Source organism: Culex pipiens, chromosome 1 (genome assembly GCF_016801865.2).
Source record: "Culex pipiens pallens isolate TS chromosome 1, TS_CPP_V2, whole genome shotgun sequence".
NCBI lineage: Eukaryota > Metazoa > Arthropoda > Insecta > Diptera > Culicidae > Culex > Culex pipiens.
In genome coordinates this window covers 72,152,068-72,168,547 of record NC_068937.1, presented here as the reverse complement: position 1 = coordinate 72,168,547, position 16,480 = coordinate 72,152,068, and the positions used below count along the sequence as shown (strand labels likewise).

Here is a 16,480-nt window from a genome sequence, read left to right as displayed (position 1 = left end):
TTAATTTGTTGTACGAAACTTGTAATTTTGTTAAACATTTGTTTTGTCAAGACAAACATAAAAATAGCTGTAAAATAATTTTATTGTTTCTAATCATAATTACTTACCAGTACAATAAAAAGAATATAATTTTATAAATTTGTATAATTTTATCTGAAATTTCTTTCAACCATCCAGACGAGAGCATTTAACATAAAAACTCTCTATGAACACTCTGCTATACTAGTTTTCACTTCAGACGATTTCTACCAAACATGCCTCATATTACCTGTGCCTACGACGCGGTCGCTTTGTGTTTGACGCAAGCCGTATTTATTATGAAAATAGTTTTTATTTTTTATTTCGGTATCTATTGAAGATAGAGCTTTGGTGTCTTCGAGAGAGTTGTTCATTTTTGGTAGTTGAGCAACTTTGTCGAAAACAAAAATATTCTATACCTTGTATCTTAGAAAATAAATAGTTTTTTCTTCTTTTGCACAACTAAATCAATCAAATTGTAATGACGTCTGAGACAATAATATAGAACCTTTTGGTACCAGCAACTTTCTAGAACATGTCAACTTTCTAAAACTTATCGTTTTTGAGATATATGCAAATCAATATTATTTTTCCCCATACAGAGCTGGCTCTGTTCGCTGCATACAGAGCTTAGCTCTGTTCTACCATTCAGAGCAGGTAAGGAGTTTTTATTGAGCCTGTAGAGCTCGATGCGTCTCTGCTTCTGTCCCTCTCATTGCAGAAGTTCTGACTGAGAGAAAAGTTACTTTTGTTGCAGAAAAGTACGGGAACGCTCTGCTGCCGATTTCGTGCAGAATTGCAGAATTCTGCAGTACGGGAATTCCCGCATAAACGAGAACCTTAAAAAAACTTTGTGTTAAATGGTTTTCTCACCATTTCAGAGATCGTAACTGTCGTGACCAGACGACAAGCTTACTGGTCCTTCATTCATGCTCTACCCTCTCAGGGGACTCGAGCTTTTTGATCCAACTTCCACGCTCTACCCTCTCAAGGGACTCAAGCATTTGATCCAACTTCCGCGCTCTACCCTCTCAAGGGACTCAAGCTTTTTGATCCAACTTCCGCTCTCTACCCTCTCAGGGGACTCGAGCCTTTTTGATCCAACTTCCGCGCTCTACCCTCTCAGGGGACTCAAGCTTACTGATCCTTCTTTCATGCTCTACCCTCTCAGGGAACTCAAGCTTATTAGTCCACTTCCACGCTCTACTCTTTCGAAATTCTTACAATCTTTCTTACCTTTGCATGGTTCTCATACTCAAAATACTCACAATCAACCGCCCAATCGTCTAAGGAACCTCGAGACAACTTTGTTTACAAACAGAGTTGAAACGCATGCAAGTTATGTCGGACGAATTTGATTTCCTTTTGAACACAGCACCCGCAACCTAAAGGGCACATCTTTAAAAAATATATACACTTAAGTTACCAGAAATTCACATAAAACGTATTTTCAAAAACCATTAACAATGTTACATGCCCATCATACACTTTTGATCGTTATCAAAAATGGTTTACTATATTGACGTTTCGGCTCTAATTGAACCATTCGCCTTCGCGGAGTCTTTATTTGTAAGAAAACTTGTCAGAAAATACTTTATCATCTATTTTTAAAACCACGGATATGATCTTGTTCGGCGCCATCCACAAAATACTGTCTGTTCCTTACAATTTAAACGCCGCACGGCATTTAAGAATGTGCCGTAGACATTGTTGCCAGCTATTATCAGCAAGTGTAGAGCAGTCGAAAATAAAACTAACAACATTGCCAACGATTGGTAGAAGAACAACAGCAAAAACGAAACAAAGTATGGGATTTGACAGCACGTATTTAGTCAAAAGTGCGGCTTGCAATTCGTGGCTGCCTTGCCGCGTATTTTAATGGAACATATGCGACTTTCAGCATTCATCCTACAAAAAATAACTTTTTGGTCAAACATCGGCCTGACATCGGTCTGATAGTAGAGCGTCTATAATAAGAATGCTAACACAAGTGTCGGTCCCACTTCAACCATGACTAACACCGCTTAACTGAACAGGGAAAATAATCAAAACAAACAACGCAGCCGTCTTGCTGTTCTTTTTTGTTAGCTTTTGCCAATCACGCCGCTACTGACTTACCAAAAAAATCATTGCCTCTGGTAATACACTCCGTGTTATTTTCGTCCTATATCAATCAAAATCACTGCTCGATGGTTTCACACGATTACAATAAGGATTATTTTTTTTTTTCACTGGTCCCTGCTGCGAGGGACACACGCGCCATTAAGGCTTCCAAAGCAGTCGAACACCACAGCAAATGAACATTATCATCGAACAATTTCTTCCTTGCAAACAATTTTCACTATAATTCGCGTCGGGAGCGCTGTTTGCGCCATTGTCGTGACCAGACGGACATATTTCGGTCGTTTTCTCTTGGATTTCGGATGCCAATTCAAAACGCGTGTTTTATGGCCAAAGCAAAGCAGAAGACTGATTTATTTTTCTTTCTGTCACTCACACTACCATACGAGTTCTCGCACATGCCAGCACACCAATACTACTGTTCGCTACAAGATATTATGCTAGGGGTGCTCACATTTCTACATGCCACGCTCCATCACTACAGTAACCACTATTTGAAAAATGGTAGGAAAACTTTAAAAATACTATATCGGAAATGGTACCCTACCATTTTTCATAAAGTTCGACCATCTGAATTGAGGGTGGTTAGCAACGGTAACCTTAAAAATCTCCGAACAACGTTTCGTCAAATTACCATTTGTGTAATGGTAAAAATAAAGTAAATTTTCACGAAAAAGCGACCTTTTTCTCTCGGTTATAATGTTTGAGAAATGGTTTTGAAATAGTATTTTGAGGTTTTTCATATAATTTTTAACCTTGCGTCTACTTTTTTAGAAAGGGTTTGTAAATGGTTTATTAGGGTTTTTCTTGCTATTTTTACTTAGCGCTACTATTTTGGAAATAGTTTTCATATGGTTATGTAAGGTTAATCCTACATTTTTTTTCCAGTTTCACTATTTAAGAAATAGTTTTCAAATGGTAAATTAAAGTTTATCATACAAACCCGCATAAACGAGAACCTTAAAAAAACTTTGTGTTAAATGGTTTCCTCACCATTTCAGAGATCGTAACCACTATTTCAAAAATGGTAGGAAAACCTTTAAAATACCATATTGGAAATGGTACCCTACCATTTATCATAAAGTTCGACCATCTGAATTGAGGGTGGTTAGCAACGGTAACCTTAAAAATCTCCATACAACGTTTCGTCAGATTACCATTTGTGTAATGGTAAAAATAAAGTTAATTTTCGCGTGGAAGCGACCCGCATAGAAAAAAACCGTTTGAAAATCATTTGTTAAATATTCAATCAACCTTTTACCAAATTGTATAGCAACTATTTGGTAAATATTTTTTTTAATTCGTCACTGTCTCTCAAATAGTGAACTATTCCCCATATATGTTGTTAGCAATATTCACTATTTGATTTTTTCTTCTAGCGACACTTTGTCAAATTCTTTTTGAAAGTTCATTTTTGCGTATATATTTTAGGGATTTCACCATTTCTCAAATGGTATTTTTATGGTTTTAAATAGTTATTAGAGTGATTTTTCATGGCGCGTTACATTTTGGGAAATAGCTGTAACAATTCCAATTAACATCATTTTTTATGGGTTTTCGGGATTTTGAGCAAAAAAACAGTACAGTTTTACTTTGTCCAAATATTTTAATTTATTGTCATTTTAGTTGTACAATGATCGAATAATCCTAAGCTAAAAAAGGGGGTTACTTTTAACAGGTGTTTAATTCAGGGAAGAAGATGTATTGCGTTTGTCTAAAGGTTTGACTTGTAAAAAAAGGCATTTCTAATTCTAAACTCAAAAAATCTCAAGGAAACTTTCGCTACAGCAGGAGGTTGAACAAAGTCGTACGTCCCATCCAGCACAACGGTAGCATTTGCGATGCCAGCTCCATCTTCGCCATCGATCAGGTACTCTGCTTGACTTGAAATCGCTTGCGAAAAAAACGGCGTAGCTGTTTCACGCCGGTTATCCGTAGTTTGGAAGCTTCGAGTTAGATAAAAGTACAAACCTTGAAAAAACAAAACAAAATAAACCACAATTTATTTATTTACAATATAATATTCAAGTTCCATGGTGATATTCCACTCTACGTTGAATAAATTACATCCTCGATACAAAATCTGGGAATAAATCGAGTTTTACATTTGAAATGGGAGAATTTAGAGAACATAATTTCTCGGGCAGCATTGGTTCTATTGGCAGCTCCGTCAACAGAATATCAACTGCGGCTTGGCCGCTCGAAAAGAACTCCAGCTGATTTGAATTTTGCTATAGAAGAATCCTTTCGTTCCAAACTTTACCTTTGTAGGGACAATTAGATTTCTTCTGCTTCATAGAAACCTAGATTGATATCCGGATTTCAGTTCTGTGGAATAGAAAAAGAAATCGCAAGTATCAATTCCGAGAGGTAAATTTAACAAATTAGGAGCAACATTTGAAAAGGGGCGGTACGACATACTCTTACGGCCTTTAGTTACACTTAAACACATGGAATGAATGGTCGAAAGAGTATCAACCCTTTCAAATGTTACTCAAGAGGAGTACGAGGAGGAGGAGGGAAGATAAGCTAAATATACCTATCTAATTGACCGCGACGACCTTTGCCCACGACCATACTCGACAATGTCGACTAGTGTGCACAAGATCAGGTCCACACAATCCGGGATTCACCGAGAGAATCTGTCGCTAAAAACGCGTCCTTGTTGGTGGCAGCCAGGGTCGGAATTGCAAATGTGGAAAGGTACTTTTCGTCGAAATCTGAAAAAAAAAAACATGTTTGTTTGCATTAAAATTTAATAAAAATTTGCGTGGTTTTCCGGTTGATTTGTTCTGGTTGATTCGAAGGTCAGTTCTGGAAAGTAAACAAACGTGCTGGAGCACTCTAGAAGCAGACACTTCTGGAAACAAACGATCCGGAAAACCACTCAATTGTCTCCTTTGAACCCGCTGCTTTTTTCTAGCTGCTCACGGATGTAAACAAATGCAGCCAATAATTGCTGTGAGGATGGAAGGCAGTTCTTTTTACCCTCACTTTTGAAAACACAACACACGAACGCGAAAATAGTGAAGATGCTCATAAACAATCGCGAACCGCGACGACCACGACGAAACGCACCAAAACAAGAGGAATTTCGACTTGTCAACATTCAGCGCAGAGCTCTTTTGTTTGTCGCTGCGCGCGACGGGCGAAAACAGAAATATAAATACAAGAGAGAGAGAGCGCACGCTTTGTAGAATAGCCTTTCACAACATTCAAGTTTTTGGTGTAAAATACAAAACAAAATGCTGCATTCCGCATTTTTAATTTAATACCATTTTGAAAAGTTACTGAGATATAACAAAAAAACATCGTTTTCAAATAAATTTAGCTGCCTGAATGATCTTTTTGTTCGGCACAATCTTTCTGTTCTTGCCGGTTACGTTGCCACCAAACAGCACGAACTTGCGACAAGTTTCAAGCTGTGAGTTTATCAAAAACGGAACGTTATAAACAAAATACTCACTCTCTCTCTCTCTCTCTCTCTCTCTCTCTCTCTTGACATGACCCTGCGTAAATGCTGCACCATGTCCTGCCGCGTCAGCACGTCGTACAGTTCGTCCGCCCGGCACTGGAACTGCTCATTCTGCTGCACTCCACTTTCGGTTCTCTTGATCCCAAACAGGATCGAATCCTTCAGGAAGTTGACTTCGTTTTCCTCGTTTTCGCCATCTTGTTTCGAATATCGTGCATCTGGCCGTCTTCCGTCCCATACTGCTTGCGAAGTTCCGCCAGGGAGAGCTTAGCGGAGAACGGATTATGCTCGAGGAAGGCTTTGATCAACGCGATCGAGTTCTTGCGCACCAGCAGTGACTTGCCCTCGAGCCGTTCGACGGCACCTTCCAGCACCTGGTGCTGCCAGCTAAGTGGAACCGCGTTCTGGCCCTGGATGTAGTACCTAATCTGAAGCACCTTCGAGCGAACATGGGCCGAAACGTCCATCGTGTGGTTGAACAAATCATGCAGGAAGTCATCGCGCTTTTTTCAGGTCATCGGCCAGTTCCTCCTAGGTCAGCTCGGTCACGATGGCTTCGCCCATGATCTGCAGGACACAGTTGCGCACCACGTAAGATTCCAGGTTCCTCAGTTCGTCGCTCAGCGTGGACAAATGTGGACTGATAAGCTCCAGAGCGAGCATTTCCGGCTCCAGAAACTGGCTCATGTGCTTTGCCGTTTGGCTGTCGGTCGCGTCCACGTTGAGCAGCTCGATCAGTTCCTTGATCAACACCGGGATCAACACGAAGCGATGTCAAACTCTTCGTACAGCAGCATCACGCCGCCAGCGATCGGCGCAATGGACGCTTCGCAGTACTCCAGAATCTGCAGGGTTCGCACCAGATTACGCTGAAAAAAAAAAGATTGTAATCTTCTCAAAATAATTAAACGAAACATGTTCCAACTTACTCAACAAACGACTCCCTGCAAACCGGCGGAGCTTCTTCAACAGCAGTTGAAACAGATTGTACAGCACCTCAGCCTGCTCGTTGTCCTTCAGCTCCGGCACCCGGTCCGCCTGCGGCAGTTCCGACTGAAGCAGCTCATCCAAAACATTCGTCGCGAACCGGACAATCTCGATAAACAGCAGATTGCACGCGCGCAACAGGGTCCGGAATCGGCCACCACAATTATTATGCACCACACCTTTGAAGTCTTGCAGCAGCGACAGCTTTTTGTTTTGACAGATGTTCCAAAGGGGGTTTGGCCATTTATGTCGATCATGTCGATCGATTAATTAAGTCGATCTATGTTATGCAATGTTGGATACAAGTGGAATGCATTAAAAAGTTGGATGCAACCAACGGCATTGAAACGCATGAAACTTTATTTTGAAAATGCAGTCTAAGCAAATTGTTGAGAATCGGTTTAGTTAAAAATATTGCAGATTGCAGCAATATTTAGACAATCGTGCAACTTGTGGAAAGCTCTACAGATGAAAAAAACTGTCTGAGACACACACCCCAAAGCTCTGCTTCGAATCGATGATAGCTTTTATCCTGGACACTCACCACAGTAGGCAAGCGGGGTGGAGAGGGGGTGTGCATTCTGGCGTGTGCATTTAGAGGTGTAAATAAATATTGTCTGGCTGTGCGTCGAATTAGGTGCAAAATTGGCAATACTATGTACACAAACAACGCGTTATACGAGGTGTTACCCTAAGATTTATTTTTTTTCATAAAATTATTTTTATTAGGTCATTTTTGGTACTGGGACAAGGTGTTACACTAAGATTTTACATGTTGTATGCTCCCTAAAAACACAAGATCTGTCAAATAATTAATTCATAATCAGGAATATGATCAAATTCTTGCAGCATTTAAAATTTAAATTAACAATTTTCCAAATACTGACGATTTGTGAAAACATAACTCCATATTTTCGAACCAACAATTTGACAAATCGTCACCATTTCCCAAAAAGTAATTTAATGTTTCTTTATGGTCACTAAATCATCCTCGTTCATCCGGGGACCTTTTTCCTCCGGTTTTTACTGTTTCAGAAACGGTTTTTAAATGGTATTATAAGGTTTTTCTTACAATTTTTAACCTTGCTGCTACTGTTTTACAAATGGTTCGTAAATTGTTTTTAGGGTTTTTCTTGCTATTTTTACCGAGCGCTACTATTTTAGAAATAGTTTTCACATGGTTATTCAAGGTTAATTCTTTAATTTTCTCCCAGTTCCACTATTTGAGAAATAGTTTTCAAATGGTTTTTAATAGTTTTTCTAGCATTTTTTACCTACCTAATTTTTACAAAATTGTTCACTTTTTGACGGATGGTTCACAACAATAATATTAAAACTTTTTTGGCTTTAATTCTAGTCGATTGCCGATTCTGTTCGGTTGATCATACTGCCAAAGTCGTCCAAACCTGAAAAAATAAGAAAAAAAATCACAAAGTATCGAGTAGAATGTAACATTCAAATATATGTACTTATCTGATGATTCAAATGATTTCCTTGATTAATGCCAATCGTGCGTTCGCTTCGATTTAGTTTTGTCGGTCGGCTGCCGCCGAATCCTCCAGCACAAGCTGTTCCGTTGTTTCAAGTTCTCCACGGCGCTGAAATGATCAACAAGAAAAATTTAAACAAAGTATCTGGCAAATTAAATGATTTGTTTGAAAATTATACCTGCGCACAAAACGTAGACAACAACCAGCCGCACAAACGTTTCACTTCAGACTGTTTTTGCCTGCGCCAGCCTGCAACGAGTGCAGGTAACGAGCATAGTGAGAGAAGAGAAACGAGAGAGCGCGCAAAGCAGAGTAATAATACTCTGCCTGGCGCGCTCTTTCGTTTCTCTTCTCTCGCTACGCTCGTTACCTGCTCTCGCAAATATGCCGTAAATCCAAAATTATCAACTGTTGAAAAATGATTCGCTCATTCAATTGAAATAAAGTAACAATTATCACAAACATGATACGCTTAAAATTGAATCGTCAACGAAACTCAAAGGAATTGTAGCGCATCAAAAGGAACCGATATTTTCGAGCCTTTTTGTTCTTGAGCTCCTCAGTTTGTTTTCTCTTTTTGTTGGTTTAGATTCTGTCAATTAAAATTGGTAAACTTCGGATTGGCTTTCTTTGGCAGCTCAAATGTGGGTAAAATCCAGGGCCAAGTAAGCCAAATGATGTCCACACAACTTGGTACTACTGGTGCAGCTGCACGACGAACACTTCACCGTAAAGTGAATGCCTTTACCATATGGTTCACAAACTCTCCGCCAAAGTTGTCATTCTTCGCTTTTATCAGCCCCACCATCGTTGAGTAGATCGTACACTTTTCCGGCAACTTAGTCAGACAAAATCTTGTTCCGGAAGTTGCCCAAATCCGACTCCAGCACAAACCCAACCCCTTATGAAGCTATAGACAAAAAAGTTTAATTCTTTCATTTGAAAACAAAACTTAGTCAAATTTGGTAAACGCTTTTTGCAAATTCTAACTATTTTTCAAATGGGTATTTAATGTTTCTATTTGGTAATCGTGAATCAATATGAACCATTTGAACTTAAAAATCACCTTATGATTTAGGGTAATCATTTAAGTAAACATCCTCAAATAGTTTTTTACAGTCATCAAGAAAATAGTTGACCATTACAAACATTCAAATAACTCTATTACTAATGGTAACCATTTGACAAATAGTTATCAAGGTCCGCCAAATAACATTATTACAAATGGTGACCATAACTCATAAGGTTGTTTTAAGGTCCTCACCAGAATTCATATAGTTTTCGTTTATCCGGGAATTTACTACTTTTTGAGAAATAATTTTGAAATAGTTTTTATAAGTTTTTCTTACCTACCCGCATAAACGAGAACCTTAAAAAAACTTTTTGTTAAATGGTTTACTCACCATTTCAGAGATCATAACCACTATTTGAAAAATGGTAGGAAAACCTTTAAAATACCATATCGGAAATGGTACCTTACCATTTTTCATAAAGTTCGACCATCTGAGATGAGGGTGGTTAGCAACGGTAACCTTAAAAATCTCCGAACAACGTTTCGTCAGATTACCATTTGTGTAATGGTAAAAATAAAGTTAATTTTCGCGTGGAAGCGACCTTTTTCCTCCGGTTTTTACTGTTTCAGAAATGGGTTTTAAATGGTATTTTAAGGTTTTTCTTACAATTTTTAACCTTGCTGCTACTGTTTTACAAATGGTTCGTAAGTGGTTTTTTAGGGTTTTTCTTGCTATTTTTACCGAGCGCTACTATTTTAGAAATAGTTTTCACATGGTTATTTAAGGTTATTTCTATAATTTTCTCCCAGTTCCACTATTTGAGAAATTGTTTTCAAATGGTTTTTAATAGTTTTTCTAGCATTTTTTACCTACCTATTTTATACAGAATTGTTCACTTTTTGACGGATGGTTCACAACAATAATATTGAAACTTTTTTGGCTTTAATTCTAGTTGATTGCCGATTCTGTTCGGTTGATCATACTGCCAAAGTCGTCCAAACCTGAAAAAATAAGAAGAAAAAAAATCACAAAGTATCGAGTAGAATGTAACATTCAAATATGTGTACTTATCTGATGATTCAAATGATTTCCTTGATTAATGCCAATCGTGCCTTCGCTTCGAATTTGTTTTGTCGGTCGGCTGCCGCCGAATCCTCCAGCACCAGCTGTTCCGTTGTTTCAAGTTCTCCACAGCGCTGAAATGATCAACAAGAAAAATTTAAACAAAGTATCTGGTAAATCAAATGATTTGTTTGAAAATTATACCTGCGCACAAAACGTAGACAACAACCAGCCGCACAAACGTTTCACTTCAGACTGTTTTTGCCTGCGCCAGCCTGCAACGAGTGCAGGTAACGAGCATAGCGAGAGAAGAGAAACGAGAGAGCGCTCAAAGCAGAGTAATAATACTCTGCCTGGCGCGCTCTTTCGTTTCTCTTCTCTCGCTACGCTCGTTACCTGCTCTCGCAAATATGCCGTAAATCCAAAATTATCAACTGTTGAAAAATGATTCGCTCATACAATTGAAATAAAGTAACAATTATCACAAACATGATATGCTTAAAATTGAATCGCCAACGAAACTCAAAGGAATTGTAGCGCATCAAAAGGAACCGACATTTTCGCGCCTCTTTGTTCTTGAGCTCCTCAGTTTGTTTTCTCTTTTTGTTGGTTTAGATTCTGTCAACTAAAATTAATAAACTTCGGATTTCTTTCTTTGGCAGCTCAAATGTGGGTAAAATCCAGGGCCAAGTAAGCCAAATGATGTCCACATAACTTGGTACTACTGGTGCAGCTGCACGACACTTCACTTCTCCGTATAGTGAGTGCGTATGGTTCACAAAATCTCCGCCAAAAGTGTAATTCTTAACTTTTATCAGCCCCACCATCGTTGAGTAGATCGTACACTTTTCCGGCAACTTAGTCAGACAAAATCTTGTTCCGGAAGTTGCCCAAATCCGACTCCAGCACAAACCCAACCCCTTATGAAGCTACAGACAAAAAAGTTTGATTCTTTCATTTGAAAACAAAACTTATTCAAATTTGGTAAACGCTTTTTGCAAATTCTAACTATTTTTCAAATGGGTATTTAATGTTTCTATATGGTAATCGTGATTCAATATGAACCATTTGAACATAAAAATCACCTTATGATTTAGGGTAACCATTTGAGTAAACATCCTCAAATAGTCCTCAAATAGTTTTTTAAAGTCATCTAGATAATTGTTTACCATTACAAACATTAAAATAACTCTATTACTTATGGTGACCATTTGACAAATAGTTATCAAGGTCCGACAAATAACATTATTACAAATGGTGACCATAACTCATAAGGTTGTTTAAAGGTCCTCACTTGAATTCATATAGTTTTCGTTTATCCGGGTACCTATTTTTTACTGAATTGTTCACTTTTTGACGGATGGTTCACAACAATAATATTAGGACTTTTTCGGCTTGATTGCCGATTCTGTTCAGTTGATCATACTGCCAAAGTCGTCCAAACCTGAAAAAATAAGAAAAAAAATCACAAAGTATCGAGTATAATGTAACATTAAAATATGTGTACTTATCTGTTGATTCAAATGATTTCCTTGATTAATGCCATTCGTGCGTTCGCTTCGATTTTGTTTTGTCGGTCGGCTACCGCCAAGATCTCTGTTGATTGCCGATCGAATCCTCCAGCACCAGCTGTTCCGTTGTTTCAAGTTCTCCACGGCGCTGAAATGATCAACAAGAAAAATGTAAACAAAGTATCTGGTAAATCAAATGATTTGTTTGAAAATTATACCTGCGCACAAAACGTAGACAACAACCAGCCGCACAAACGTTTCACTTCAGACTGTTTTTGCCTGCGCCAGCCTGCAACGAGTGCAGGTAACGAGCATAGCGAGAGGAGAAACGAGAGAGCGCGCAAAGCACAGTAATAATACTCTGCCTGGCGCGCTCTTTCGTTTCTCTTCTCTCGCTACGCTCGTTGCAAATATGCCGTAAATCCAAAATTATCAACTGTTGAAAAATGATTCGCTCATACAATTGAAATAAAGTAACAATTATCACAAACATGATATGCTTAAAATTGAATCGTCAACGAAACTCAAAGGAATTGTAGCGCATCAAAAAGAACCGACATTTTCGAGCCTTTTTGTTCTTGAGCTCCTCAGTTTGTTTTCTCTTTTTGTTGGTTTAAATTCTGTCAATTAAAATTGGTAAACTTCGAATTGGCTTTCTTTGGCAGCTCAAATGTGGGTAAAATCCAGGACCAAGTAAGCCAAATGATGTCCACATAACTTGGTACTACTGGTGCAGCTGCACGACGAACACTTCACCGTATAGTGAATGCCTTTACCATATGGTTCACAAAATCTCCGCCAAAGTTGTAATTCTTCGCTTTTATCAGCCCCACCATCGTTGAGTAGATCGTACACTTTTCCGGCAACTTAGTCAGACAAAATCTTGTTCCGGAAGTTGCCCAAATCCGACTCCAGCACAAACCCAACCCCTTATGAAGCTACAGACAAAAAAGTTTGATTCTTTCATTTGAAAACAAAACTTAGTCAAATTTGGTAAACGCTTTTTGCAAATTCTAACTATTTTTCAAATGGGTATTTAATGTTTCTATATGGTAATCGTGAATCAATATGAACCATTTGAACTTAAAAATCACCTTATGATTTAGGGTAACCATTTGAGTAAACATCCTCAAATAGTTTTTTAAAGTCATCAAGAAAATTGTTTACCATTACAAACATTAAAATAACTCTTTTACTTATGGTGGCCATTTGACAAATAGTTATCAAGATCCGCCAAATAACATTATTACAAATGGTGACCATAACTCAGAAGGTTGTTTTAAGGTCCTCACTAGAATTCATATAGTTTTCGTTTATCCGGGTTCCCATGTTAAATCGACCAAAACTATTTGGGGAATGGAATTAATGGTTGGATATAGTGTACATATATAGTTACAATTTAATGAATAGTAGAGACCATTTGATAAATAGTTTAGTAACTATTTGGCATAAAGTAGTAATATAGTTTTGACTATGCGGGTAGTACACTTCCGAAACGAATGTGACTGTGAGACTGAAGCCCATGATGTCATGCTCCTCGGTTCGGTCACTTCCTTCTTGTTTTCTTCCTTCTTCTCCTCGGTGGCAGGACCACCGGACGGCATCTCACGGCCGCAAGCGATCAGTTCCTCGACAGACTTGACCTTTAGCTCGTTAACCACCTTGTTGACGCGGGTCGAGACGGCCTCGATACCGACTGAGCTCTGGATCTTCTCGGTGTAGGCGTTTCCGGCGAGGCAAAAGGTATGCAGCCTCGTTACGTAATGTGTTTAAAGTACAAACAAAGAACCCATTCCGATCCAATCTTTGTGATGTTCTGCTTTGACTGGCCCACTACGAATTTGGCTCTAGACCATGCTGTTCTTTTCGCAGGATCAAAAGCAACCTGCAAGATGTCTAAAAATGTCTTGAAAAATAAAGATGGGTCTTTCCATCTAAAGCGGAACAGCACTTGTAAATTACCATCTCCGATTCTGCTCAAATTTGGCAGAGCTGTTGAGACTATCAAAACATGCAAAAATCCCGAATTTCATCCAAATCGGATCACCCCCTCCATTTTTGTACCCTCCCAAAAAATCGGCTTTTTGGCGATTTTTGAGCGAAACCCTATCTTCAAACGACGATAACTCAGGAACCACAAATCTTAGAGGGTCGGTCTTAGACTCAATTTTGAAGGAAATTGGACGTAGAATCCATTTCCGTGATCAAAATTTACATTAAAATATGTTTTCTACCTGTATTGCCTGTATTACCTGTGGGCTAATTTGCTAATGATTATTTGGGATGAAATCTTATTTCAATAAATAACCAGGTAGAATTTATTGATCAGCGCGCCCGAGTGCTTCTAGCAGATGCGGCGTATACAGCTAATTTAGGTAATCTCAAATACATAAAACTTTAAAATCCGATATCTCTGGAACGAAACATATTCCTTTCTGTCGATAAGTGATTCTTATGTAAAATTGGTCGGAGAACACGATGGTGAGGTCAAATCAAAAAAAATAAATAAGGCTGTTTTGAGATACGGCCATTTAAAGTTTTCAATTGCGCAATTCGGGTAGAAAAAAATATTTTAATGTAAATTTTGATCACGGAAACGTCCAATTTCCTTCAAAATTGAGTCTAAGACCGACCTTCTAAGATTTGTGGTTCCTGAGTTATCGTCGTTCGTCGATTTTTTGGAAGGGTACAAAAATGGAGGGGGTGGTCCGATTTGGATGAAATTCGGGATTTTTGCATGTTTTGATAGTCTCAACAGCTCTGCCAAATTTGAGCAGAATCGGAGATGGTAATTTTCAAATTTGCATTTTTTTCTTGCACACTTCAGGTGGAATGACCCATATCTGGTGTCAATATTGCGCGTATTCCCGAAAAAGCCAGGCGGCAAACCAGCCTCGGAAAGACGCGCCGCACTTTCGGCAAATGCGCGCTGTCAAATCCAATACTGCGCGTTTTGTTTTTGGTCATCGTCTTCTTCGAATCGCCTGGCATTGTTGCCAGGTATGTTTTTTATTGCACCAAAAGTGCAGAAAATCGCTGGCAACAATGTCTGGGGCACATTCTGGAATGCTGCGCGGCGTGTACCTTTAAGAGAAACGGACAATATTACCCGAAATAACCTCCACCGGTAGGACTGAAGGATGTTCCACTGCGGTAAACAGGCCCGGCAGGAAGTGCAGATGAACACGGTCATCGTTATGTCTTTAAGGAAGCTGCGATTTTTCCAAGAGACATACTTTCGATGAAAATTAGATTCACATTTGGGAATGGACCACCTTTTGCAGCATCTAGCTAATTCCTTTCAGAAAATGTCTTTAAAACAAATTTGAAACAAAAGAATGACCGGCATCGGCACATTTTTTAGCAAGAAAAAATCAACACAAATTTGACAGACGGGTGCGTGAGGAAGACGCAACACAAATCAATGTTTTCGACAAATTAGGTTGGGCGCTGTCAAATGTTAGTTGACAAGCGGAAATTGGTCCCTTAATATATTAAATGCGAAAATTAAATATATAAAGCCTACTTTCGCGCTCCTCGGGTCAAGCCGTACACCGAAACAGGAACTCGTGGCAGGTCCATGAAACGGTTCCGGCGGCTGATCTCTCCAGGCAAGAAATGGCTTTACAAACAGCAGAACAAATGAGAGGGAACAATTTCTTGGGACTTTTCTTCACCCCCTATGGCTTGCTTTCGCTGCCACTGCTGCCCATTTGATTTTTTTCATTACCGGTCCCTTCCGAAGTGCGTACACCGCTTAAACACTGAAAATTGTGAAAAAGGGGACTATAGCGCTCGGTCGACGCGGATGTGTCATCCCCCTCGTTTCAAACAAAAATAACATCAACACTCGCATTTACCCGATATTTAAAATCAATTGTCTAGCCTGCATCAGTTCCTCTTCCGGCGTTAAACAGGTTCTTGGATCCGTTACCCACAAAAAGTATTTAAAACGTCCGGAAAACGTTTTCAAATCCCATGGTTGGTTCTCAACGTCGGCATCAATAACCATCGTCCTAAAATAATAACAATAAAAAAAATGTAAAATCATCATAACTGTACTGAATCCTGTAATGTAGTGTTTGTACCCTTAGGGATACCGAAAGGGAGAACATGAAAAAAATGCAAGGTAATCCACTTTAACGACCCCGGGTCTTTTGTGGTTTATGTTGCATGTTTCATTGGTCATTTCTAGGCGTCCGAAGGTGATGTGTGATGAGTCACCCAAAACCTCTTTTACGCAAACCCGAAATGGCATTTAAAAAAAGAGTCCTGATATTGCTTATTGCAAAATAAAATCACATTTCAGAGTCAGCTCGAAGAAACTGAGGAGTAGAGATCCTAAATAGGGAGACTGGACGAAGTGAATTTGACGTACCCAAACAGACGCGAGTTTGACGTATCCAAACGAGCATTTGCCTTTACGCCCAGCAAAACTTATCAGTGTTGCCAAGCTCAAAACATACGTTGCCAGATCGATTTAGCAAGCTTAGACCAGTCTCCCTATTTAGGGTCTCTACTGAGGAGTGGTTTTGGCCAAGGTTACTGTACGAAAGGTTGGTCTGAAAACTACGGATTGTCAAGGAAACAGATTGGTCGATGTAAAATAAATCGGCTCTGGCAACGTATGTTTGGCGCTTGCAACACTGTGGCAGTGCGTGGCCAAATGGTTACGCTGTCCGCTTTGTAAGCGGATGATTCTGGGTTCGATTCCCATCTGCTCTAACCTTCCACCGGATGAGGAAGTAAAATGTCGGCCCGGCCTTGGTTGTTGAGCCGTTAAGTCATTCCAGGTGTAGGAGT

The 16,480-nt window shown here is 39.2% G+C and overlaps 1 protein-coding gene, 1 long non-coding RNA gene and 1 pseudogene across 7 annotated transcripts in view; all 3 read right to left on the bottom strand.

The window, feature by feature from the left end:
• The window catches only part of LOC128092492 (sideroflexin-2), a 154,370-nt gene that overhangs the window by 112,141 nt on the left and 25,749 nt on the right, over nucleotides 1–16,480 (bottom strand). For 4 of the 6 annotated variants that reach the window (XM_052706394.1, XM_052706389.1, XM_052706390.1 and 1 more), the window contains exon 2: nucleotides 15,538–15,693. In XM_052706394.1, the coding sequence (XP_052562354.1) occupies nucleotides 15,538–15,689 (152 nt within the window). In that variant the 5' untranslated portion in view covers nucleotides 15,690–15,693. Of the gene's footprint in view, nucleotides 1–15,203; nucleotides 15,442–15,537; nucleotides 15,694–16,480 lie in introns of those variants that run through there. The other 2 variants (XM_052706391.1, XM_052706393.1) reach the window with 2 other exon arrangements.
• LOC128092501 (uncharacterized) lies at nucleotides 75–4,857 on the bottom strand. Its single transcript, XR_008211826.1, has 2 exons — nucleotides 4,679–4,857; nucleotides 75–4,467 (listed from the first exon to the last, which is right to left on the bottom strand). It is a non-coding gene; the product is annotated as an uncharacterized LOC128092501 (long non-coding RNA).
• LOC120430603 (uncharacterized) lies at nucleotides 4,870–13,058 on the bottom strand (annotated as a pseudogene).